This window comes from Euleptes europaea, chromosome 10 (genome assembly GCF_029931775.1).
Source record: "Euleptes europaea isolate rEulEur1 chromosome 10, rEulEur1.hap1, whole genome shotgun sequence".
In the NCBI taxonomy this organism is placed as follows: domain Eukaryota; kingdom Metazoa; phylum Chordata; class Lepidosauria; order Squamata; family Sphaerodactylidae; genus Euleptes; species Euleptes europaea.
The window spans coordinates 75,878,916-75,906,593 of NC_079321.1; the positions used below are offsets into that span (position 1 = coordinate 75,878,916).

The following is a 27,678-nucleotide window of genomic DNA, read 5'->3' on the forward strand; positions in this document are numbered from 1 at the left end:
AGCCAAAGCAAGTTGCATTCACATTATGACACTATAGCTTTCACTGTGTGGAACACGCTCCCTAAGGAGGTGAGGGTGGCACCATTGTTACTTCAGGTGGTGCTTGTAAGGCCATTTTATTTGCTAGGACTCTTGATGGTGTATCCACTGAGAGTTACAGCTATCGGCTATATGTTTACAGCCCCCCCCCCCAGGTATATCTATAGCATCTATGCTATATTGTTCTTACGTGAATATTATTTCTCCACTGATCTACTCACTAATCCACTATTTCTCCTGGAACTGCCCTCAATAGTAAAAATCAAATGACTAGAACTGGCTTTAAATTAACATACAAATCAGAAAGCTTCTGCTAGCATTTCTGTCATGAATTTTCAATTCCAACAAACATCTGAAATCTTGAAACACTGGTCTGACAATGTCAAAAAAGTCTCAGTAAACAATTTTACTAACTTATCAAATTGTTTGTCTTTAACAATCATTTTATTGAATGCTACAGGAGGAGCAACTTGCATTTTTCTTTAATCAGCAAGTGCTCCTGCACAGTACGCATCCTTTTGAGGCATGCTACCTGAACAAAGAAAATAGTCTCTTACATCCATAAGAGCAGCATTGATGTAGTTGCTGCTCTCGCCATCAATAGTAATTAAGAAAGGCAGACATCTGTCAGGTGGCAGCATATCCATAAAGCGGTTCTTGTCATGGTTCCTTGGCAGGCATGCTATACTGCAGTCTTCAGCTTGCAGACGAGGGGTCACGGAATTCAGGGTCTAAAGGACAGAGGACATCTCTGTTACGAGGTGGCACCCTCTTACACTTGGACAGATTTGAGTATTAAATCATTTTGCATGGAAGAGATGTTAAAAAGTGTGGTGCTTGCCCACTTGGGTTGCCTTTGTAGTTCAGTCACAACAGAAGGTGAAAACAGATATTCTGCATACACTGAATTAGTTCTTGGCCTGCATCCCAACCTACCCCCCTCCCTGGAGAAAAACATCATGTAAAATTCATGCATGCTGTTCCCTTATTTCAAATGCAAAATCATCTCTGGCTGACCAAAGGTCACAGCTATTCAAATGACTTGGCAGACTATGGTAATTACAATCAGAGAATGGTAGTCCACATTTACACAAGACTTTGCAATGTACATAATGGAAGAACTGGGCAAGATATTAAGCTTACCATACGGAGGAGGCCAAAGGTTATGAATTTGATATAAAAAGTTCTCTTTAGAAGAAAGTATATGCAATGGAATTAGTATAATATAAATGAGCTACCAGCAACTGAAAATACCTGAAATTCATCTTTGAGATGTGAGGAGTTTGTCTGAGAGTCTACTCTAATCATATCAAAATATGCAGCTTTAAATTCACAGACAGGAATGGCAGTTTCTCCACATAAGCAAGCTTCCAAAATGGCATCATGGATAAAGATATACTGCTCCTGCCAGATAAGGAACAGAAGAACATTTTAGCTTTATTTTGTAAAAAAAAAAAGGGGGGATATTTTCTTCCTATTCTTACCACTTATTTACTATTCAAGGCAACTTAATTTGTTTTTATACTGCTTGTGCCTTAAGCGCAAACTGTTACTTGAGATTCATTTAATCAGGGTGATTTCCTGGGAAAGCCTAATTTAAGTCTAAGGATGCTTAATGGCATAGGTACTCATTTGCTTGTAGTGGAAATTTAATTTAGGTATGGGTATTTCCATTTCTATGTTTATCTTTCAGTGCAATTTGCTTCTTTATTTGCAGTATCTTTTATTCATAAAATCAAAAAGTAGTATAAAAATAGCTAAATGCGTTGGACAGTGGCTCTGAGTATTCCATATAAAAGTAACTTTCTATTTCTTGCAATTATTTGATTTATTTATTTGATTTATATCCCCTCCCTCCTCAGCAATGCTGGGCTTGGGGCAGCTCACAACTTTTTATACAATTTAAAACATACATATTCCAGTTAAAATAATTACAGGGTAAGATTAATTACAGCAGAAAGTCTGTACACATGATGACAAAAGTTAATTATGAGTTCCTTCTTCTTTGCAACAACTGTTTGCTGTATATCTATATACAGTGGTCTGATATATTTACAGCCCATTTCTGCCCTCCAAGGATGAAAGTCCTTTGGAGGCCATAAAGGGGCTGCGCCGGCATAAGTGAGACAGCTGCCGGTGGCCATCCCACTTACGCAGTCTAGGTGGGCTTGGATGCTGGTGGGGGGACCAGGATTCCTGGTGCTGCCATGGCAGCATTGCCCAAGAATGCCGGCTGGGCCTTCCGTGGGCGTCCCACTGGTGCAAAGCCCTGCACTGGCATGCTGGGGGGCATTCACAGGGCATGCCAGGGGCACAGCTGCCAGTAGGCAGTTTCCTGACCCCTTTGGACCCAGCACGCTGGTGGGGAGGGAGCACAGCTGGTGCTGTGCCTGCTTTTTTGCAGGTGCAGACTCACTGTTCTCAATGGGGCAAAATGCCCCATTTAAAAAAGAAAAAGCTGCCAAAAGGCTTTTTAAAGCCTTTGGGTGGCCAGGAAATGGTTTTGGAGGTGCCACGACAGCACCTCAGCCACGCCGTCCCCAGGTGCCGAAAGGTCAGGAATGGGCTAGCAAATGTTTGGGATTGTAGCCTTATGATCTCAGCAGACCTAGACAGCCAAAGTAAGTTGCATCCACATTATGACACTGAAGTACACAGCATCATATAAATGACTGGGGAAATTGGCCTCCAGTTCCCACTCAGCTATAAAAATCCAGTTACTACTACTAATAATTTCAGCTATTGTATAAAGCTTTGTTCTTAGAAGTTGGGTTGTAAGATCTTTGTGCTAGATTATTCTGCAAAGTGAAATAACCATCATCTCCATAGAAGTAAAAAATATGTCTACCTTTGGAATAATGTCAGTGGAGATTTTTATGCTGCTACAATGAACAGTTTATTTTGCTGTTAAATGTGAAGCAGCTTCTAGCTCAACTGACTGGTAAGTTTGCTTTTTCAACAATACATTTTGAACTCGTCAGTTGGCCTATTGCCTAGATAGCCTCTAGATAGCACCTGCAAAATAATGGCTGCTTTATAAAGTCACTGACAGTCAAATAATCTGTGACCCGAGTGTTTAAAAGCAGATGTTAAGAGCTAAAACAGAGCACATGGGATGGAAAAAATCGGGGAGAAATAAAGTGCACTTTTAGATGCTATATTTACCAGATGGTGCTGGCAACCATCAAGTTGTAAATGAGATGCCTACATCAGATGCCCATTCCTGTTTTATCTACAAAAAACAATCATGCCCCTCCCACTTTCTTCTGTTCTCCGACAGTCACTGATAGCATGGTGCAGTCAAACAGATATATTTACTATACATCTCACTTCTAGGTCTCCAGGTGTTTAGAGAGATGCAAATTGATACATTAAGATATGTAGTCACTCCAAGTCTAAAATGTCATCTACAGCATTCCAAATTTGCAATATTAGCTGTAAATCCATGCACAGTAAATTTTTTACACAATTCCCAACATTAACATTTAAGGACATCTAAAACATAAATGGATGACATCTGAGAAGAGACTAGCATACTAAGCAGGATATATGATAGTTTTATGTACGTGTGGGATGTATAAAGTGTTAGAAAATTATTATTGAATGAGATAGTGACAGAAAGATATTTTAGTGCCTTATTCAAAAGTTGTATTTTGTCTACAAACTTCTTTGATGCAACTGAGCTGGAGTGAAAAATGCACTTCCTTTGCCAGTGCCTAGCAATCCACCTTTTGTGAAAAGTCCCCAAGATTATGTCAGCAGTTTGAAGCTAGAGCCCAAATGGTTTTCTGTGATTTAGGATACTTGGTTACATAATGGATAGGAAAGCAGTCTAGGAAGTCCGTATCTGGAACTTAAAAACACAGTATTAGACCAACTAGTCCCCACCATCTCCCCTACTGTATCTTATAATATGGTAACTATATAGGGATGCTGGTAAGCCACAGTGGTTTTTTGGTCTGTGAGCGCCATCGCCTATTTTATTTATTTTGGTGTTCTGAGATTGTATTTTATGAGTTTATTATGAAGTTTTATTGTATTTAATTGATTTTATTGTTGGAATGTATGCTGTGAGCCGGCCTGAGCCCAGCTTCGGCTGGGGAGTGAGGGCGCAGTATAAAACTAACAAACAAATAAATAAAATATCCATTTTCCAGTAGTGGCCAGATCAATGCTATTTTGAAAGTTGCCTTCGAGACTTGAAGGCAATAGCTCTTCCCCACTTGTATTAACAGCTCAATTTTTTCACCCCAATGGATTGTCTCCATGAAGCAAGATTCTGTGGTTCAAGCTCTGGCTAAATGCCTCAAGTAGAACCCTGAACTGCCAACTGTTAAATGCAAATAATGAAGCATTAATACCTCTGTCTGTACCATATTGATGCGGCGTGAACGCAGCGCTTTGACACAATTGTAGATGTCCACAACACCTTCTCTTTCTGCCATGTCTAGCATGATGTCAATTACAATGTAACAGCCAGTTCGTCCAGCTCCAGCACTTAAAGGAATTGGAAAATGATTTACAGTATTCCTCTCAATACAATCCCTCAACTCACTTGTTCTTTATAGAAAACTATGAACTGCATATATAATAAATGGAAGTGTGATTTAGAATTAATTAAAAGACAAATATTATAAGTAAAGCAGATAAATAACCAGGGATTCATTGGGTCAGATCCTAATTCTTCTACTAAGCTACTTTTGCAGAAACAAACACCTTAACCAGCCCTAATCCTTAATATGACTAAAGCACATCAAAACAAATAAAAGTAAAATACTTGTGTCATGTCCTTTAAACAGCACATCCAGAAAAGATGCACTGTTACAGTCCGATGGTCAAAAACTGATTCAAGATACTGATCAACAAACAAAAAAGCCACAATGTCACATTAAGATGATGTCACAAGAGGCTACAGGTCATGCTCACATTGAGAAGTTATAGAAAATGCATATACCTCTTCTCTACACACCTGCAATGCACAACAATCGGCCCCGCACTAGGAGGGTTAGAGAGTTTCACACGGCGTATAAATGAAAGAAGGCCTGTTGCATTGTACGGTACTCCATGATCAGGCCATCCAGTAAAGTGGAACTGCTTAACTTCACGGATTTCATTGTATGCTCGCTGTCAAAATGGGGGGGGGGGAAATAAACCAACATAATGGTTTTCATTGTTTGATAATACAAGAAAGGCAAAAATATTAAAGTCAAATATTGAATTCTGAAACAAGCATAGCTCTAAGCCAAAAATATGACAATTGTGTCTTAAAATAGGATTGCCACAGCTGAATTTATGCATAGCTATAAATACAAAATGTCACTGGATATTGATCAGCTTCTTTCATAACCCAAACATAACACTGAATATGATACTATTTTCTCATCATATATTGAAAACTGTACTTTTACATAGCCAAAGCATATATATTATACAATTATAATAGATTAAAGCAGTTTTCCCATAAAGCCCAGAATGTGAAATATATACTCACATGTAGGAGCAGAGGATAGCGTGAATCAGCTTTTAATGAAAACAGCCCTAGAGTTTTGGGCTACACTAAAGCCATTTCCACACAGGTGATTTTCCCTAGTTTTGATGTTGTTGGGAAGTGGGTTTTTTTTCCTGTTTCTACACATCCTTGAGGTGCATTTGTGTACATCTGAGGGTTTCCCTATAACAGGTTCTCTGAATTGCTAGCTTAAATTGTTTTTTAAAGTATTCTCTAGCTCCTTTTGCTGTGAAAGGTGGAAAGGCATATATCCACACTGAAAGGGGTTAGAGACTAACTTTTTAAAAAGCTGGGAATTTAGAGAATGTGTGGTTCAGTGGTAGAGCATCTGCTTGGCATGCAGAAGGTCCCAGGTTCAATCCTTGGCATCTCCAGTTAAAGGGACCAGGCAGGTAGATGATGTAAAAGACCTCTGCCTGAGTCCCTGGAGAACCGCTGATGGTCTGACCAGACAATACTGAATTTGATGGACCAAGGGTCTGATTCAGTATAAAGCAGCTTCATGTGTTCATGTGTACACATACTGTTAGAATGTTATATTGATATAATAATATTACATTGGCAATTAAATGTTTTATTTAAAAACCCTGGTGGTACATGTTGTGGGGAGAGAATTACCACTGCCAAGAAACTGGGACAAGTAAACTATGGGGAAACTGCCTTGGAGAAGCACTGGAGTGGATCTTACCCCCATCCTACCAATCCACTGAGCAAATTTTATTTATGTATTTAATTAATTAATTAAATATTTATACCCTACCTTTCTTTTTGGCTCCAGTTTGAAGCCTTCCCTCAGTCTTCCCTTCCATTTCATTCATTAATTTATTAGATTTCTGTACCACCCTCCCAAAGCTCAGTCTGGTTTACAATACAATAAATATCACAATATTACAGTTTTCAGCACTATGATTCAGAGGCATCAAATTGGCCAGCAGTTACATGGAGGGGAACAGACCAAACCAGTGGCCTAAATCTGGAGGAATGCCTATCGGAAGAGTTCTGCTTTGCAAGCCCTGAGGAATTGAGATAAATTCGGCAGGGCAAGGATCTTCCCTGACAGAGCATTCCACCAGGAAGGTGCTGATACTGAAAATGCTCTAGACCTGGTGGAAGACACATAGATTTCACAAGGCCCTGGCACCCTCAATAAACTGCCTGATGAACCACGGGGAAGCAACCTTGGGGGAATCATAGAATCACAGAATCATAGAGTTGGATGACCACCAGGGTCATCTAGTCCAACCCCCTGCACAATGCAGGAAATTCACAACTACCTCCCGCCCCACACCCCCAGTGACCCCTACTACATGCCCAGAAGATGGCCAAGATGCCCTCCCTCTCAACATCTGCCTAAGGTCATAGAATCAGCATTGCTGACAGATGGCCATCTAGCCTCTGCTTAAAAACCTCCAGGGAAGGAGAGCTTATCACCTCCCGAGGAAGCCTGTTCCACAGAGGAACTGCTTCTTCCTAATGTCTAGACAGAAACTCTTTTGATTTAATTTCAACCCATTGGTTCTAGTCCTACCTTCTGGGGCAACAGAAAACAACTCGGCACCATCCTCTGGCTATCATATCATCTCTCAGTCTTCTCCTCTTCAGGATAAACATACCCAGTTCCTTCAACCTTTCCTCATAGGATTTGGTCTCCAGACCCCTCACCCTCTTTGTTGCCCTCTTCTGGACACGTTCCAGCTTGTCTACATCCTTCTTAAATTGCAGTGCTCAAAACTGAATACAATACTCTAGGTGAGATCTAACCAGAGCAAAGCCGTACCATCACTTTGTGTGATCTGGTTGCTATATTTCTGTTGATACAACCCAAGATCGCATTTGCCTTTTTAGCTACCGCATCACACTGCTGACTCATGTTCACTGTTTGGTCTACTAAGACCCCAAGATCCTTTTCACACACACTACTGCTCAGACAAGTCTCCCCCATCCTATAATTATGCATTTGATTTTTCCTACCTAAATGCAGAACTTTGCATTTATCTTTGTTGAAGTGCATTTTATTAGTTTTAGCCCAATTCTCCAGTCTGTCAAGATCTTCCTGTATCCTGGCTCTGTCTTCTACTGTATTTGCTACCCCTGCCAATTTAGTATCATCTGCAAATTTAATGAGCATCCCCTCTATTCCTTCATCCAAATCATTTATAAAGATGTTGAACAACACAGGGCCCAGGAGAGAACCCTGAGGCACTCCACTAGTCACTCCTTTCCAAGTGGACGAGGAACCATTAACAAGCATTCTTTGGGTGCGATCTGTCAACCAGTTACAGATCCACCTAACAGTAATAGGATCTAAACCACATTTTCCCAATTTGTATATGGAACCATATCAAAAGCCTTACTGAAATCAAGATAAACTATGTCTACAGCATTCCCCTGATCCAGCAAGGTAGTCACTTTCTCAAAAAAGGAGATAAGATTAGTCTTACATGACTTGTCCTTGAGAAACCCATGCTGGCTATTTGTGATCAGATCCATCCTTTCTAAATGCTCTAGGACTGACTGATAATTTGTTCGAAAACCTTTCCTGATACAGACATCAAGCTGATGGGTCAGTAGCTGATGGGACCTGGATCCTCCTTTTTTTTCCCTTTTGAAGGTGGGGACAACATTTGCCCGCCTCCAATCTTCTTGCACCTCACTTGTTCTCCAAGAATTCTCAAAAATAATGGACAGAGGCTCAGGAAACAAAGGAATTTTTTATACTACAAGCCTACACCACTTTTACAGTACAGAAATCGTCATGGCTTCCTCTCAAAACTCTGAGGAAATGCCTGGTGGGGAGCTGAAAACAATCTTTTAAAAGATTCCTAACCTTTCTACACCACGGAAAGAAAAAAAGTGACAGTGATAAGAACAAAACTGAATAATACAAGTATCCAGAACAGGTGATTATGAAGAAAGAAAAGTAGTGATTTAGAGATATAGCAAGAAACAGACACAACACCAGTTGATTAAACAGATACTGGTGAATAAAAGGGTCATGTATCCTGACAATGACCTGCTCCAATGTGTACAGCAACATGTAAAAGAACTAAAAATAAGTAAGGTGCCAACTGGGTAGTGAGAATATTTTTCTTAATGAAATCATCAGTAGTTAGCTCCATGACATTCTACTCCTGAGTAGGCAAAACTTAAGTAATAAGACAGAAAATCAAATTATGTGTAGAAACTGTTTTATGTATATAGATGTGAAATGGAAGAGGTGTGCATGACAGTTAACATTAACATTCAAGGGAGCTGATCTTAAAACATTGTAACTGAAAAATTCCAAGGGGCAGAAAGAATGATTTTGAATGCAGCTTAAATATTATTACATATTTATTAAAAAAATATCCAATACTTGATTATTGTGGGGGAGAAAACAAGAAAGGAAAATAGCAGTAATGGAGGGAGTATTTTAAATCAATGCTAAAGGTGTGAAAAAAGAAGATAAAGCAGATTGCACATGATCTGAATATCTGTGAGACAGAGAAAGCTGTTCCCCATTGACCAACTGACAGTACAACCAAAAAAATCAAATGCCTTCTTAGACACCATGGAAAGGCAGGAGATAAATATTTTAAAATACATACATATTTATGAAACTCAAAGAAAATATTTCCAAATTAAGAGAATGGGGATTCTGTTAATATGGATAACAACTTTATTTGATGTTCAGCATACACAGATGGAAGAATAGCAGTGCCACATATATGGAATACATAATAGGTTCTTCTAAAAATACGTACTCTTTCAAGGGTGAATGTCCTGACTACATACTCTGCAAGTGGCTCCACTTCCACACAAGTAACTTTGAAGTCCCCATACACTTCAGTATCATCGGGCCAATACTTGTAACACTTGACCTGTAGTAACATTCAAGGAATACAAAGGCATGAAAGAGTATAGAAGGGTCCAACATGTATTAATTCTACCCAAACATACAATAATGCAGATGCTAATTCACAATTGAAACAGCAGGTCAAGATTACTCAAGACAGTGTAGTATCTACCTTGGTTGTACCTGAATGTTCCTGGTTAAGTTTATTAATATATTTGTTTTCTTACTCTAAGAGTGGGCCAATACTGACTTGCACCATATTTCAGATCATCCAGTTATCAGAATTAAAAGGGGGGAAACCACCAGCACATCCCAAGTGTTTATCTGTTACTGACAACAAGCAAAAGGGGAAGTGCTTTCTGGGACCTTAGGGAAATGGATGAGTACAATAATATAATCACAAAGGGGTTGGTAAATGAGAAAATTATGTCATATATTGAACTGCACTAAACTGGCTTCATTAAAAACACACTGTTTTCTCTTCTATTCGTTAAGTGCTCTCTGATAGATGTTGTGTGTTGGGCTGATTTGTACAATTTTACCAATGTGCACAGTGGTGAACTCAGTGGTGAACACATCTCACTTCTCGGCCCTCCAAACATCCATGTACAAACATAATACACATTTTGGAATTATTAATAATGGATTTTAAGCAAATGGGCCCTATTCACACATTGCATCTAGGAACTGAATTGGCAGTCCCACACTGGCTCTCACGACATGGAAGGAGAACAGCCCATTTATGTTTCAAAGAATTCTGGCCCCTATTTCATAAGCTTTGTTTTTATTCTTATCAGCATAGAAATGACATTTTAAATATTTTCTATAGTTGCACTTACCCGTCCCACCTCAACTAAATTTGTAACCATAACAATACAAGCTGATTGTTCCTGCCATATCATTCTCCAAAAATCATATACTGTTTCATGGACTGGGCCTGCAACAAATAATATTCTGAAATAAATGTAAAGTAGCTACAGATCTGCTAATCTGCAAAATATCTTTCAGTTATTCATTAAATAACAAGGACTCCAATAATTCTTATAAATTTGCTGCCCACTAGAAACGTCGACATCAGTCTCACTGAAATAACTTATCATCAAATTATTAAGTTATAAAAAATTAAAGCAAGAATAAGACTCTTAAATGTATCCAATACCAGAATGAATCAATACCTAAAAACCAAAACTTTCTGACTGAATCATTAATATATTAGAAGTCATTATTCTGCAGCTACAGGGAATGGATCCCACAAAGGATTTCCATAAACAGAAAATGAGGATTTTTGCTGTTTTCCCCCTCCTACTGCATATCTCTGACTCCCCGCCCCATACCTCCGGGGCAGCATTTTAAAACTAGGGGTGTGCAAAAAAACAAAAAACACAAAAAAAGGTAAATTTCAAATTTAGTGGACTTGATTTTTTTCCGGTAAACCCGGAAGAAGTCAAATACCCATACCAGTAAATGGGTATTTTGGCTTTATTTCCAGGTTTCCCAAAAAAAATCGGGTCCATTAAATATGGAATTTATTTTTAAGGCTTTGGAGGGGGGCTTTTTTTGAGCTAGAGTCACCAAATTTGGAGCGTGGCTGCAAAGAACTCTCCAGATACCTAAGTTTGGTGATGGGGGTCCAATTTTATGGGCCCGCAAAGAGGTTACCCCCATCCTCCAGGCATTTGTGAGAGGCTAGAGCCGAGCTGTCAATCAGTTTTCAGGTTCAGAAGGTCAGCGTTGCTGAGGACTGGCAGAATGAGCTGATTGGCAGGCTGGCACCTCAAAGTATGGGGGCTCTTTTCGTATCTGGGGCACATACAATGATTTCCATGCAAATTAGCTTCCAAATGGAGAAAAACGGCTTAAATGCAAGAAAAATAAGGCACAGAAAACATTTCTTTTGGTGGCAAATGACACCCTGTGAACAGTCCTTTAATATAGTCATCAAAAATCTGATTTCAAGAGATGATCACAGTTCAAAGTAACAAAACCACTACTCGGGGTGTCCTTCAGTTTGAGAGCAGGTTTTCATGGGCGGGGGGGGGGAAGGGTGATATCAGAACCAGACAAAGTCATGACCAAGGCAGTTTTTCTGAAACAGATTGCTCATCTGCGCGGGTGAGGAGTCAAAAGCCCGATGAGCAGCTTTTGAAGCTGGTGCTTTTAGTTGGAGGGTAGATCCCTCCGGACGTGACTGAGCGAGTCCCGTCTTTTAAAATGACCCTTCTGCTATCAAGATTAATCCACTGAATGGTGATGGATAGTTTGGTCTGACCAAGTTGCCTCAGTCAGTCATTTATTAATACGGCACATAGCCAGTCATATACAGAAGAATAGAATTATCAACAGTTGACTAAAATCCCATCGATATTAAAACCAAAAATTCCAAATTTAAAAGAATGAAATACATAAATACAAATATAAAAAGTATAAAATACATAAAATCCTAAGAGGGCACTACTATGTACATAGGTAGTAAGACATGTCATCCCAGCAATTTGCGCCTAATTTTGGACACAACAGCACAAAATTTAGCAGTGTCAAGGGTAACCCTTGGATTTTCATCCAAGAGCAGCTTCCTTGGGCCTCTCTGCCTCCGAGTTATCAGAGAGCCTGTTAGTCCTTGGCTGGATAAATTTGCTACGGATTTCTTCATAGTAAGTGCAGTGAATGAAAATATGTTCCATGGTTTCTACAGCCCCTATACCACACCGGCATAATCTCTCTGAGATGGAGATTTTTTAATATCTATCTTCTAGGAGTGCTGAGGGGAAGGCAGAGCATCTGGCTTGCGAAAAGGCCTTCTATAGCTATTTAGTTCCAGAGTGAAAACATATGCAGCAGGAGCAACAATTTATCTGGATTTATTCAGGGCTAAGAAGGTGGGAGTTCTTTATAGATCCATCTGCCGCTCAATGTCCCTCACTCTTTGTTTCACCATTTTCTTAGTGTGATCAGCCCCCAGCTCCAGAAGTGAAAAGGGAGAAAAGCCCATCTGTTCTAGCTTACCTTTAACTGCTTTTATCCATTGTGACTGGTAACAATCTTTTAGAATCAGCGGGGCCAAGACTTGAGGACTGAGATTCAGATTCAGCCACAAGGCTATAGAATTGATACAAACCCAAGCCTCAACTTTTATCATCCCTGTTTCCAAACATATCAACGAATTTGACACAGAACAGGGAAGCTGAAGAGTGGCTCTCAAGAATTTCGATTGAACCAATTCTAATGAGGCAAAACAGGATGATGGGAGCCAGTGAAGTACCATACAGGAGTTGGGCTAGGGTTTTGGCTTGGAACAGCTTAAGGGCAGCAGGAATGTAGTGTCCTCCCCTGCAGCAGAGGAATTTACTTATATTGTTTGCAGACTTGTGCTGCGTATTCACTATGTGCAACCCTAGAACCTGCAGCCTGAAGGACCATCCCCAGGTACTTAAATCTGGGCACCTGCTCAATCATGTGACCATTTAATTTCCATGCCCAGTTTTTGTCTGCCTACCGAATGTCTCTTGATACGAATGTCTTTTGATACCGAATGTCTTTTGATACCTTTTGATACCTTTGATACCTACCTTTGTCTTTTGATAGTTAATTTGAAGATGTTCCTTAGAGCAATATTTGGCAAATGAATTAAGTGCTCTCTTCAACCCTATTTGCGTTCTGGACAATATAACTGCATCATCGGCATATATCAGAACAGTTATCTTGTGTTGTGATAATTTAGGAGGATGTAGAGCTGGATCTGTGGATGTATACAACCCCTACCTCAAAGGGGCACCAACTAGGGGGTCCTAACAAAACCAGATAGAAAAATGGGAGAAGGCACAGAGCCATGCATCTGAGCAAAGGCGAATAGCCGAATCCCGAAAAGCTGAATATCTATTCAGCTTTTCAGGAATTGCCTATTCAGCTTCAGGCAGATTCCCATGTTTTGGTATTCAGCTGAAACAAAACCGGAATATTGCCGAAAAGGCTAATTTTGGGTTTATTTTCGGTTTAGGTTTATCGATATGCACAGCCCTATTTAGGAAACATTTTGGGCTGCAGCAGAAAGGGAGGGAAGGAAGTCTGCTCTGGTGATGTAAATTCCTTCTGTCAACAAAAACGTTCAATGAGATCCAAGCTGTATTTTGATTCCTTTTATAAAAGAGAAAAAAAATGAAAAGAATACTTTGCCCAAGTCCAGATCACCAATATTCATTGCAACACGTGCACAAAATATATTGCGAACAGATGTCTCAAGGAGCCACACTGCAGGACCAATGCACTGCATGTATTATTTATTTATCCATATGCTTGTCCTCAAATAGGAAAATGCTTCCAGGCAGAATATCTATAAGGGATGGCTAGATTGGAGTATCTACTCAGTGAAAATTTGGGTCAGGCATGAACCTACTGGGCATCCTATATAAAACAGTTGTAGCAAAAATGCAAAAACAGCAACAATACCAAAATACAGACTGTACCATCCTACACAGAGTTATACCCTTCTAAGCCCTGGAGTTTAACTTAGAAAGGTATAACTCTCTTTAGGGGTTACACTGTGAATTATGCACAATATTGTGCTTCTTTATTACATTTTGTATATTAATAGCGAGAACAATTGCTATGGGACTAAGTTTTACCACACTATACTACACTCTGGCAAACTCTTACCTTGGGTTGCAATATAGTGACTTGGCCTCTGGTATCCCTGAAACAAACAAACAAACAAACAAACAAAAATAAACTGATTTCACCAAGAGACCGTCAATCTGATTAAATAGTAGAAATGAAGGCATACTTAACAAAATTTGTCAGTAGAAGCCCATATTAAAAATACGCTAGTGGTAGCTGTAAAGGCTAATTAGTCAAATTTTCTAATCCCAACCTTCTATTTGGAATTCAGTCCCTTTGATTTCAATAGACTAATATTTATGTGGAATCCACAAGTAACTTAATATATTTTTACATAACTTTGTGAAAGGAGCTAGTTCAGTGAAACTACAATTTAGCCTTCAGTTTTCATAATTCAAATTTGCTTGCTCATTAAATAAATTATGAAACAACTTGACTTCTTTAGCAAAAACTAACTTTCACTATGAATGCACAGTAAATATTAGAGCCATAATTAATAAGCAGAACTGAATGTTAGAGATGGACAATGTGTGCATGTGTGTAGATTCAAAATCTAGATGCTATGCAATCACACAAAATAGATTCAAGAGCACAAATGGTACATAAAATACATATCTACACAGCACTTAGTGTAAAGACACGTATATACGCGCACACATACATATGTGCTATTGAACTTGCCCTGCAATGCCTTTTTGAAATACATTGAAGAACTCTACTGTTTTAAGTGCTTCTGAACACTAATAACCTCATTGTAACTGAATGCAGGTGCGATGAACAAAGAGTTAATCTTTGAGAGAAAGGGACTGGGTGGAACTAAGGAGCTCTCTCTGTTCTGAAGAAAGGAATTGTATTCTGATTTTGGTAACCTGCGTGTTCAGTAGCTGTGTTTGAGTCTGGGAACCTGAGGGTTCAGATTTGCCTAAGTTGGTGTGAAACAAATCCTGTGGTGTGACAGGCAGAGATTGGGAGGAAAAGGGCCCTTTCTCAGGTCACAGAAAGGGAATAGGGTCTGGGAAGAAGATATTCCAAACATAGGGTTTTGTTAAGGGATCACTGGCACAGAAATGGGGTAGATCTATAGTGAGAACTGGAAGAGAGATTTGAGGAGAAATCTCCATGCTTCTGTGTTTCTCTGGGGAAGAGAGATTGTATAATCTCCAACTTCTCTGATAGCTAGGCAGCAGCGTCTGAATAGAAACATCTATAAGAAGTTCTGGGAACTGAACTGAATTTGTGAATTGAATCTAACAATTGTAATACTGTACCAACTAAGCCATCTATGCCTTCTCTGAAGTGAAACTTATACAATTGCTCTGGTCTATGCTTCTCCTAACCACAGTTTTCCCTCCAAATCCATCCCTTGTAAAGTGTTTAATAATTCTCTGTTATTTGGTTGTTCATTTGAAAAAGCCTCAGGTGTCTCATTTCTACTGAGGTAAAATAAGTAAAGGGGACTAAGGAGAAAAACTAAAACTCCAAATCAGACATTCTGGCAAACAAGTAGTCTCTCTCTCTCTCCCTCAGCATGGGATGGGGCAAGGAGGATCGTGATATATTGGTGGCCGCATCATGATACGAAATAAACCCACAACTACTAGTCCCACCATAGATATTAACTAAGAAAAAGGAAAATATTTCAACATTCTGAGTAATTTTACCTCAGGCATTCCTGTCAGAAATGGCACCCCCACGCAAAACAAAAGAGGCACAGGGAAATACTCAGACAGAGGAAGCCTCCTGTGAGGAGAATCCTAGTCAGGAGTTAGAACTTATGAAAATAAAACTTGAAATGGCGAAAAAGAGGCAGAAAAAGGAAAGGAAAAGGCCACAATTGAAATTGAGAAATCTAGGATTGAAGCAGAGAAATAAATTCAATTAGCCAAAATTCAAGCAGAAATGGCAGAAAGAGAAAAAGAAAGTGAACATAAGGAAAGAGGAAAAGAGAGGGAAGAAAGAGGAAAAAAAGCAGGAAGCTAGGATCGCACATGAGAAAGAAATGTTTAATTTTAAAATTAGGGAAATGCAGCTAAGGGCAGAGTCACCCATTCCACAGAGAGGTGGGGAAATCACCTCAGGGGAACAAAAGAAATCTCCACGGTATCAGAAAGGAGATGACGTAGAAGCTTTCTTGTTTAGCTTTGAGAGAATTTGTAAAGATTTAGAAGTTCCAGATGAAGCCAGAATGTTGCATTTGTGCCCACAGATTTGTGGAAGTCTCAGTGAGGTTTATGCAGAAACGAGAGAGGACGAAACCTCAGATTGGCTCTTTAAGGAAAAAGTGAGAGTGTGCTTTGGGCTTACTGCTGAAGAGAGCAGGGAAATCTTCAGAGAAATCAAAAGAAAGCTTGGTGAAACATATGCCCAATTGGGATGCCACCTAGATAGAGCCTTGAATAGGTGGATTGAGGGAACTTAAACACATAGTAGGTTTGGAACAGTTCGATAAGCACGTTCCCTCACAGTTCAGTTGCTTCCTGAGGGACAAAAAGCTGAAAACAGTGGAGCAAGCCGCTACTTTACTTGATGAAATAGGAGGGGACGTGAGAAGGTTCCTATTCCAAACACTCAGCAAAAGAAGTAAAGTTTGGGGCCCCTCAGAAAGTTTGATCCATCTGAAACCAACCCTGCAAGGCAGAACACTCCTCCACAAAGCAGAAGGCGAGGGATCGCTTCTTATTACTGCCAAGAAGAGGGACATATGAAATCCAGTTTTCCAAAATTAGAAAAAGCCAGAACACCAACTACTGCCAAGTCTGTCGAATTTATTGAAAAGGCAGACCATGTTACAGACCAACCCAATACTCCTGTTCAAGCTGAGGAAAGCCAACCTGAGGCATCAGCCAAAGTCTTGCAGGACTGGAGAGTAAAATAAGATCTAAACAGGGATTATATGGAGGCTGTAACTATAAATGGTGAGGAGCTGGTAGGCTTGAGGGACACTGAGGCAGAAATCTCTCTAATAAAACCCCATCTGGTACAGAAAGACCAGCACTTGCCAGGCCGACCCTATCATATGAAAGGGATTAGTGGGTCTGAGTTTGAAGTAAAACTGGCAGAAATTCCCATCAAGTATAAAGACTTCCAGGGAACATGGATTATGGGAGTCTAGGATGATAAAGGAGTGCCCATTTTACTGGGAAATAATTTAGAACAACAGATTAAAACAGCGAATATAATTACCAGAAGTAGGCATCAGGCTTCAGAAGGGCACGCCCTATCAGCAGAACGACAGACGTCACAAGCCAAGCCCAGTGAACGTGATGCAGAGGAACTGATACTAGGAATCGATCCACAGAGTTTCTAGCAGAACAGAGGCAGGATGATTCTTTGACAGAACTGTGGCAGAAAGCGGAAAACTCTCCATATGAAGTGAGAATCCCTGCACCATCACAATTAAAAAGCATAGACTGTATCGAGTGGCTAGGGGGCAAAAGTATATTGCACTCTGGGAGAAAAGAAGGCAGCTAGTAATGCCAAGAAAGTACAGGCTACAGGTACTACAGCTGGCTCATGAGATAGCGATGGCTGCCCATTTAGGCATCAACAAAACATGAGACAGGGTACCGGAAAGATTTTATTGGCCAATTATGGGAAAGGACATTAGAGCCTTCTGCAAGATTTGTGAAGCATGCCAGCTGGTGGGCAAAGCTCAGGACAAGACTAAGGGACTCTTGCAACCCATACTATTCATGACTGAAGCTTTTTCCAAGATTGGAGTGGACATTGTTGGGCCAATATGTAGAGTAACCAGAAGAGGAAACAAGTACCTCTTGACTATTGTGGACTACACCACTAAGTACCCTGAAGCAATACCATTGAGGGACATTGAGGCAAAGACCGTAGCCGATGCCTTGTTGACAGTTTTTGCAAGGCTAGCAGGGCATTCCTGAGCTCTAAGGGCAAATGTCCTTAGGAGGCCAGGAAGGTGCTGCAATGGCGTTTGGGGCCCCATACCGGTGTCCGGGCAACTTACGCCGGCCTTCATGGCTTGAACACTGGCAGAAAGGCCCGGATGCCGGTTGCTGCCATGGCAGCACAGCGCTGTCCCACCGCCGTCAAAGCCCATGACAGTCTCCCAGGGCGTCCCGGTGTCTCAAGAAGCATTCTCGGGGCATTCCAGTGTCCCGGGAGGTGTTTCCGGGGTGTTCCAGCGTCCTGGGAGGCGTTCCCGAGGCGTTCCTGTACCAGGCTTAGGGAGGAGCCGCCTTTAGTCGGCCTCCAAAGCCCTTTTGGGCCAGAAACTCCCCTTTTTTATTTTCTCAAGATACACCACCTTTTTAGGTGGTGTGTCTCCCGGGCAACCCTAGAAGTGGCTGAAACCTCCTTTGGAGGCAGAGCAACCGCGCTGCCACCTGTTACTTTTGCAGGCATTCCTCTCAGGAATGCTCTGTAGGTTTTCCAGAAGAGATGGTGACTGATTTGGGAACCACCTTCATGTCCCAGATAATGAAATAATTGTTGCAGGCTTGCAGCATCAAGTACCTGACGACAACTATATACCATCCGCAGGCAAATGGCCTTAAGTAAAGGTTCAGTGGCACCTTGAACCACATGCTGAAGATCTACGTACACAAGCATCCGAACAACTGCGACGAAAGACTGCAGCATTTCCTTTTTGGGTACTGAGAAGTGCCATAAGAAAGTTCAGGGCTCAGTCCCTTAAAGCTGCTCTTCGGACATCAACCAAGGGGGCCAATAGACACCCTGAAAGAGGAGTGAACGGGATGAGACAGCATCAAGAGCCATGATGTCATCATCTATCTCCAAGAGCTCTGGGAGAACCTGAAAGAGCTGAGATCGGCTGCTGCAGACAACATGCACTGAGCCCAAATGAAGCAGAAGACCTGGTACGATGCCAAGGCTAGAGCGAGAGTTTTCAAACTGGGAGACTAGGTCCTCGTGCTCTAACCCAGGAGAAGACACAAGCTAGACGTAGCTTGGGAAGGACTTTTTCGAGTTGTAAATAAAGTTTCCAATGTCACCTATTTGGTAAATATGAACACTGAAGGGGAACAGTGTAAGCTTTTTCATGTTAAAGTCTTACTACAATAGAGGACACCTAGTCCTTATGACTAGAGGTGGGGAGAGGGAAACTATGGCTTTAACAGGTTGGGGAAAGCTTACCAAGGGGAGTACAGTAAATGAAGTCGTTTTGTCCCCATCCCTGACCAAGGATCAAGTCTGGCAGGTACAAGCGGTACTGATGGAGTTTCAATCCATCTTTTTAAACCTCCCTGGGAGAATCACTCTAGCCTTACACAAAATTGACACAGGAGAGGCCAAACCCATAACCTTACCACCTTACAGGGTGACTAGCCCTAATGATACAAGCATTGACAAGGAGCTTAAAGGAATGTTAGACCTTGGACTGATAGTCCCTTCTGAAAGTCCTTGGGCATCTCCGGTTATCCTAGTACCAAAACCAGATAATAAGGTAAGGTTTTGTGTGGACTATAGGCGGTTAAACAAGGTAACAGTACCTGATGTGAATCCAATTCCAAGGGTAGATGAGTTGGTGGAAACTAGGAGCTGCCCACTACATCTCTACCCTGGACTTGACCAAAGGGTACTGGCAGGTAGCTATGGACCCTAAGGACCAACCCAAAACAGCATTTGTCACTAAGGAGGGACTCTTTGAGTTCACGGTCCTAGCTTTTGGGCTTAGAAATGCCCCTGCCTCCTTCCAGCATCTTATTGATAAAATGTTAGCTGGGTTAAAAGACTTTGCCCTAGCATACGTTGATGATATTGCCATTTTCAGTCAGACATAGACTGAGCACCTCCAACATCTGGCAGTGGTATTTCAACGGATAAAAGAGGCTGGTTTGACAGTAAAAGCTTCTAAATGTAAATTAGCAATGGGACAAATAAAATACCCTGGACATGTACTTGGAGGTGGTGTCATCAAAACGGACTGGAGCAAGATACAGATAATACAAGAATGGCCTAGATCCACAACTAAAAAGGAAATCAGAGCCTTCATTGGGGTTGTAGGGTATTACAGAAGGTTCATACCCGAGTTCAGTACTATCACTGCTCCATTGTGTGAAAGCACCAAAAACGTCTATCCAGACACAGTAGTCTGGACCCCAGAGTGTCAGAGAGCTTTTGAACATCTTAAAGCCTCTTTGACAACAGAACCGGTACTGAGGGCACCTGACTTTATGCAATCTTTACCCTATTCACTGATGCTTCAGATATAGGAACTGGGGCAATATCGAGTCAGAGAGGGGAGGATGGTCAGTTACACCACATCAGTGGAAAAGGAAAAACATCTCTCAGTAAAAGAGAATGTTTGGCTATTGTGTGGGCCATAGGTAAACTAAAGCCTTACCTATGGGGAAGACAGTTTACACTATGTACAGACCACTTACCATTGCACTGGTTAAACCAGGTAAAGAGCACCAACAGTAAACTAATAAGGTGGAGTCTGCAACTCCAGGACTACAACTTTGACATTGTGCACATCAGAGGTAAGGAGAATGTGGTAGCTGATGCTCTCTCCAGAAAGATAACATAATGTACAGATGATCAAAGTGTTGCAACTGAAATGTTTATGCTGGATAAAATCTTAATGCTGAAAATGTAATGATGGTTAAATGTGCAATGTTTATTATTGAAAATGTTGTAAAGAGTAACTAGGTTTTCCATGTACACCCACTGCACAGGAGAGGCTTGAGATAACCTCACCTTTAGCAATGATCTTAAAGGGTAGAGCATGTGAGGAACAAAGGAACAAATCATTGAGAGAAGCTCAGAGAAAGGAAGTGGGCATAACTAAGGAACTCACTTTCTCTGTTCTGAAGAAAGGAATTGTATTCTGATTTTGGTAGCCTGCATGTTCAGTAGCTGTGCTTGAGTCTGGGAACCTGAGGGTTCAGATTTGCCTAAACTGGTGAGAAACAAATCCTGTGGTGTGACAGGCAGAGATTGGGAAGAAAAGGGCCCTTTCTCAGGTCATAAAAAGGGGTCTGGGAAGCAGATATTCCAAACATAGGGTTTTGTTAAGGGATCACTGGCACAGAAGCGGGGTAGATCTATAGTGAGAACTGGAAGAGAGATTTGAGGAGAAATCTCCATGCTTCTGTGTTTCTCTGGGGAAGAGAGATTGTATAATCTCCAACTTCTCTGATAGCTAGGCAACAGAGTCTGAATAGAAACAGCTATAAGAAGTTCTGGGAAATGAATCTAACAATTGTAATACTGTACCAACTAAGCCATCTAAGATCTATGCCTTCTCTGAAGTGAAACTTATAAAATTGCTCTGGTTTTATGCTTCTCCTAACTGCAGTTTTCCCTCCAAATCCATCCCTTGTACAATGTTTAATAAATCTCTGTTATTTGGTTGTTAACTTGAAAAAGCCTCTACTGAGGTAAAATAAGTAAAGGGGTCTAAGGAGAAAAACGACAACTCCAAACATTCTGGAAAAACAAGGAGTCTCTCTCTCTCTCTCCCTCAGCTTAGGACGGGGAAAGGGTTCCACAGGGCCTGCAAGACAGAGCTATTCCACCAGGCCTATAGTTGAGGGTAGGGCTGTCAATTCGGTTCGGTCCGAACTGAAAATCAACCGAATTTCCCCTGATTCGGTGATTTTCAGTTCGGACGGATCCGAACTCAAATCTGGCGGGCAATCGGGGGGCCGAATTCAGCGAGTTCGGGAGTTCGCGAATAAATTCGGCCAATTCGGCCCCCCCTTCAGGGGAGCCCGCTGAAAGGCGCGGGCTGCCCTTTAAACTGATCTGTGCCTCCCAGCTGGGAGGCTCAGATCAGTTTAAAGGGCAGCCCGCCTCCCTTCAGCGGGCTCCCGTGAAGGGGGGCGGGCTGTCATTTAAACTCATCTGTGCCTCCCGGCCGAGAGGCACAGATGAGTTTAAATGACAGCCCGCCTCCCTTCAGCGGGCTCCCCTGAAGGGGGGCGGGCTGTCCTTTAAACTCATCTGCGCCTCCTGGCCGGGAGGCGCAGATGAGTTTAAAGGGCAGCCCGCCCCCCTTCAGCGGGCTCCGCTGAAGGGGGGCGGGCTGCCCTTTAAACTCATCTGTGCAGATGAGTTTAAATGACAGCCCGCCTCCTTTCAGCGGGCTCCGCTGAAGGGGGGCGGGCTGCCCTTTAAACTCATCTGTGCCTCCCGGCCGGGAGGCGCAGATGAGTTTAAATGACAGCCGCGCTTCTCCAGCGGAGCCCACTGGAGAGGCGCGGCTGTCCTTTAAACTCATCTGTGCCTCCCGGCCGGGAGGCGCAGATGAGTTTAAAGGGCAGCCCGCCCCCCTTCAGCGGAGCCCGCTGAAGGGGGGCGGGCTGCCCTTTAAACTGATCTGCGCCTCCCAGCTGGGAGGCTCAGATCAGTTTAAAGGGCCCCCGCGCGCCTTCAGAGAATCCCTGAAAGCGCGCTTCGGCCGAATTTTCCCCCAAACTCCGGATCCCCCCGAATTACCGGGGATCCGAAGCGGGGGAGTTCGGACTTCGGCACGTACCGACCCCACAAGGGTCAAATTCGGCCGAATCCGAACTGTACCGAATTTTTTTTTTTTGACAGCCCTAGTTGAGGGCAGCCATGGATTTCATGTTTGCTGGCCTCCCTACTCTCCCTTCTTCTATGTTATGTTGTATGTCAACTTGAGGGGGCAACCTGCCGCTTGTCTCAGGCTGTATGAGTGTAATTTGGTGCCATCTTGAATTTCAAGTTTGAGGGTTATTTTACTTAGGATTTTACTGTTTTAAACTGAGAATTTATTAATTTTATTGGCTACTATTATCAATGTATTTTAAATGATGTTACCCACCCTGAGCCTGGCCTCGGCTGGGGAGGGCAGGCTTAAATAAATAAGTAAATAAATAAATAAATAAATAAATAAATAAAAAAGGGGTTTCATGATAGCATACTACAACAAACTAACTGGATCCTATGTGAAATTATTTCATTACAAATGTTTTGTTACAGGATTATATAATGAAACATAATTGAATTGAGCTAGTTTGTATCTCTTTTTGTGCACAGATATGAGCTACCACATTCATAAGGAGGACTAAAGGTCTGGTATACTACTGCTTCTATGATGTTTATCATTACGGATTAGCTAAGTTCTTAAAGTGCCTCTGGAAAAAGCAGGGTTTTATTTGTTCCCTTCTCTTACAAGTCAAATTTTACCTTATTAGTTGACTTAGGAAAAAATTACTACAAAAATAAACACCCGATATGAATGTCACAGTAACCTATTTATTGAGAAACAGCGAAATCAATTTGCGGCATTGTTGATAATAATACAAGCAAAAGCCATAGTCAAGCAGAGAATGTTTGATATTGAGAGACAGAATGATATTGCGATGGTTCCATATTTTCTAGTCCCCCCCCCCCCCCCCAGAAGAGATATGTGGCTTTGCCAATTCCTTATTTATCGAATTTGACAGTTCCGGCATATAGAAGAGCATTTTCTATGGCCCAATGTGGTTCCTTCCCTTTGGCGGTTCTGGAGGGCCGTTACAAAAAGGTACCAATGGCAGAGTGCATCTGTTCGTGTGGTACCGGCACATTGGAAGGAATCAAACATATCCTGTTGGGGTGTGGGTTCTATAAAGAAATTCGTGATAAGTATTTACAAGCCCTGCTACAGAGACTTTCAGGTCTCTCAGTCTGTGAGTTAGGTAACCTGCTTATAGTGGATTCTAATCCTCATGTTTCTCTTGCATGCACCAGATTCCTGGATGCAGCTGTTAGGATCCGCAAAGAACTCAAGAAGGAAGAAGTTTAATGGGTTCTAGGTTTTCTGGTTCTGTGTTTATGTATTCTGTCTTATAGGGGTTATTTTTTAGGTATATGGTGCAAAATATTGTTTTGTATTGACGGCTGTGTATTTTGTGTGTGGGGCTATAATGGTCTCACTTGACTTATGCTGGTTATGTACCGCAATAAAGTATCATGTGATAATAATACAAAAACCATCTTATCTAAGTGATTTATCATATGCAACTTAGTTCAGATTTCAAGGAACTTTTCATAAATCATCTTGTTAAAATGGTCAGTGAATCTGCCGTATATCCCAAAGGGCATTGTTATGTATATGTAATAGAAACTTCATAAACTAGACCTTCCTGAAAAATTATTATACAAGCCTAGGCATAAGGGTACTGACCAGTGTACTTTCACAGGCTAAAAGTTGTGCATTAAAATAAGTTATTAAAAACGTATGTCCTTTGACTATGAAGTATTCTATCAAAGCATGACTCATTTATAGGCCTAATTTATTTTATACACAGCTCCCACCTCTTTACATCACAGTTTCAGTAAAAGCATCTTCAGCTGATTACTTTTATACACAAGGTTTGTTCAGTTACTTCTGAAAAATTTCTATTAAATCAAAGGTGGAAATCAGGAAACTTGCACTTTGTATCGCTAGATATATGTTTGTGTATATACCATATAATGTTTAATAGATATTTCAACAACAAATATGAAGGTAAACTGTTCAGCATATTTAGCAAGATCACATGGGCTTACTCCTTTAAAAAATAATAAAGGTGCCCAAACTCCCCCATACTCCTTCCAATATCATAAGCAGGACATTCTGATATTTCTTTCAAGAACACTACAAATCATACTATCCAGCTTCTCACATGAAAATGGAATGCAAAATAAAAGCTGCTAACCAAAGCAATCTAAAGTAATATTCAAGCAAAATGGGATTTTTCTTAAAAAGACAAATTTAGCTGGTTAGCTAATGGTTTTTATGACTACACTAAAGGACCAAGCTATCTTTAAAAAACAGTTACAAACATAAAATATTAGCACAAAGGAACATAAAAACCCAGATATATAAATGAGATTAAATGAGGCATGCACATATATCTAGTAATCAAAATTAAAAGAGAAATGCAACGGAGAATGTTTGCTATATTAAATAGTCATAACAGGATGCTGTTATTCATATATAGTGGTACTTACATCCCTGTACAGCCAAATCTACAGCCCAAATCAAAGTCAGATGTGAAAGAAAGCACAACAATGTCAGTGAGTACTAGGACGGAGAACAAGGAAAAGTGTACATTTTGTTCTTAATAAAAAAAACTGTTGTTCAAATTTGTAGGCATTACATGCAAAAAAAGGTTTCACAGAGAGAAGCTGGAAAGACACGAAAGCTGGCTATATAAAGCTACTTACATCAATGTAATTAGCATTAATGTAGTCTGAAGAAGGATCATCTTCAACAGGTTGCAATATCACCCTGGAGTGGTCATCTGAAAATACAATGGCTCAGGTCAAATTCATCTCTAAAACAAATATGCAATAAGGTATAGGCGAGCATAAATTGAAATGCTAGATTTTGAGGAATTAATCCAACAGCCAGTCATCACTGTGTCTGTAGAGTGGCTAACCACTGTGTGGGTGATGCAAGTACCACAATGGGGCCACTCAGAGACAAGGGCTTGGATCCAGTGATGAGCAAGCAAAATCACAAACAGATTTAGTGCAATTCCACTGGCACAAGATCCAGTGCAATATCTAGTACGTTCCTCCCTATAAATTATAGTGCTCAGGAATTAGTTGAACAAGATCTTGCACAAACAGAAACACAGGAAGTGATAGAGTAAATGTGAGTTCATGCAAACTGCTACCATGGCCTTTTTCTTGTGCTTCTGCTTGTGCAAAAGCTCTACTACTGGTGGAAACTGTGCTAGATCCAAATCAACCTCTCAATCTGCTCAGGGAACTCTCCAGGTATACCGGAAATTGTGACTTTGCAAATTAATCCACTCAAAGGAGAGAATCCTAAACAAAGTTTGAAGAGGGCTGAAAATACTTCAGAAAGTACAGAACGTTGACAGCGCCAAGTATCAGTGCAAGGGAAGGGGGGAATTATCTGTCCCCGAGAGCTCTGAGAAAGGAGAGATTTGGTGCACTGGGATAGGATTTCCCAGCTGTTACACACACATGTTCCTCTTGTCCCTTCTAGATTTTATTTTCCAATAGTAAAGTGGCTGCCACCATTCTGATCATGAAAGCAATGAAGGGTCACAAAGAGGGGGGAAGGTTAATGCATACTTGTTGGAAGCCTGGAGAGCCCCAACTTTGCAGCAAAATATTAACTTCCTTGAACTATAAGATGGAAAAAACCAATAGCAGGGCTTATAAGAACTCCATGTGTACACAGCTTGAGAGGGAAATAAAGGCATTAGTCCTCTGTGAAGGCTTCACTATGCAGCATCACACTATTTTGATCTTACAAGAGGAAAGACCAAACAACTTTGAAATCCTGTTCCTGATTATGAGCTGTGGGGAGAAACGTTGGCAGTACTGGCCCTGCTGCCATCCCAGGCCTAGGACATCGTGTTGGGCGTTAGAAGCACTGAGGCACCTGCTGCTTCTTCCCCTCTACCTCCTACAGGCCCAGGAGGGAGGAGAAGCTGGGGTTAGCATGACTGAACCATACTAAATAGACAGAGGTGAGAGGCAGTTACACCATTTCTTCTTCAGAGCCTTTCAAATCCTTTTCTAACCTTTCTCTTTGTCTCTCCCAAATCCACTTCTCTTTTTCCTCTCTTCCAAAAACCCTTCTCCTTTTCTTTCAAAAATCTCCCTCTTTGAAAAATACAATTTAATGATAATTAAAAACAAAACAAAAACACTTTTAATACACCACAAGGCCTATTGTGCCAGTTACAGAGGGGAGGATGTTAAATCCACCCCCCAGGTACAGATTTGTACACTTGTGCAGCTTTGAAGCTTTTCAACTTCTACCACCTTCACCTGTGATTCCTTATGGGTCTCCCCAAGTACAAAAGGTTAAGAACAAACCTTTTTAATCTACGAAGAGAGCAATTCTACATTAACTAAAGCAAAAATACTTCAGTACTAGATTAGGAGTAAGCATCCCAAAGACAGAGGAATATGAATCTCTTAGTCACAGACAATTGGAATACGTACTTTCCATTAAACTAGTGTATACCATGTTTCAATCCTTTGGAAGGATTCTCATCAACTAGTGCTGCATAAGGATAACTTTAAACAGAACCACATAGATGCTGCCTTGCCATGGTGAGCTGTTTGTCTAAAATAACCCACCATATGCAAGCTCTTCCTTTAATTGCCATAATTAGGTGAATTGGCAGTAGTCAGGCAACATTACACTTTTATATACAGTATGTCACTCCAATCCAACAGCCTGTGTGATGCAGCCCCTTTTTGCTGGAATGATTGCCTCACCACTTAACTATGAATGGTCAAGTAATCTTTTGGAGTTTCAATCACTTTTAAAGTGAAGATAAGCATCGGACTTTGAAGAGTTAAGAATCTGGGCCGCAAAAACGTTTAGCTCATGAAAAAGGTACAATAAGAACACTTATAATTCCAGGTATTTTTAGACGATTGGCAGCTAAATCCAAAGCTGTCAGCTGTTTTCTTAGTGGCACCATAACTGCAGGTTCTATTATTGTTGAAAAATTATAATCAAATTTTGTTTGTGCTCAGGTCTTAACTATTAAAAACTTTACTCATGGCAGGGTACTCAAATTCTAATCGCTGTAGTGCATTACTATTAGCCAGCCAAAAATCAGCCATAAGGTAGGGATATGATAGAATAAAGGTTAATTTAAAATTTAAAAAGACCAAGATCAGAGAATATAGGGTAGAATCGAATGGACCATGAACAGGTCAGTTTCATAGAGTGGATCTTTTCCTGCTCTCCCTT

General features: G+C 41.0%; 1 protein-coding gene across 6 annotated transcripts in view; it reads right to left on the reverse strand.

Annotated features, from left to right (window-relative positions):
• The window catches only part of PTPRK (protein tyrosine phosphatase receptor type K), a 538,596-nt gene that overhangs the window by 15,983 nt on the left and 494,935 nt on the right, over positions 1-27,678 (reverse strand). For 3 of the 6 annotated variants that reach the window (XM_056856094.1, XM_056856089.1, XM_056856088.1), the window contains 9 exons: positions 25,152-25,228; positions 24,936-24,953; positions 14,034-14,070; positions 10,223-10,320; positions 9,292-9,408; positions 4,994-5,163; positions 4,401-4,536; positions 1,294-1,443; positions 597-770 (listed from right to left, as the gene is read on the reverse strand). In XM_056856094.1, the coding sequence (XP_056712072.1) occupies positions 597-770; positions 1,294-1,443; positions 4,401-4,536; positions 4,994-5,163; positions 9,292-9,408; positions 10,223-10,320; positions 14,034-14,070; positions 24,936-24,953; positions 25,152-25,228 (977 nt within the window). The remainder of the gene's footprint in view (positions 1-596; positions 771-1,293; positions 1,444-4,400; positions 4,537-4,993; positions 5,164-9,291; positions 9,409-10,222; positions 10,321-14,033; positions 14,071-24,935; positions 24,954-25,151; positions 25,229-27,678) is intronic. The other 3 variants (XM_056856093.1, XM_056856092.1, XM_056856091.1) reach the window with 2 other exon arrangements.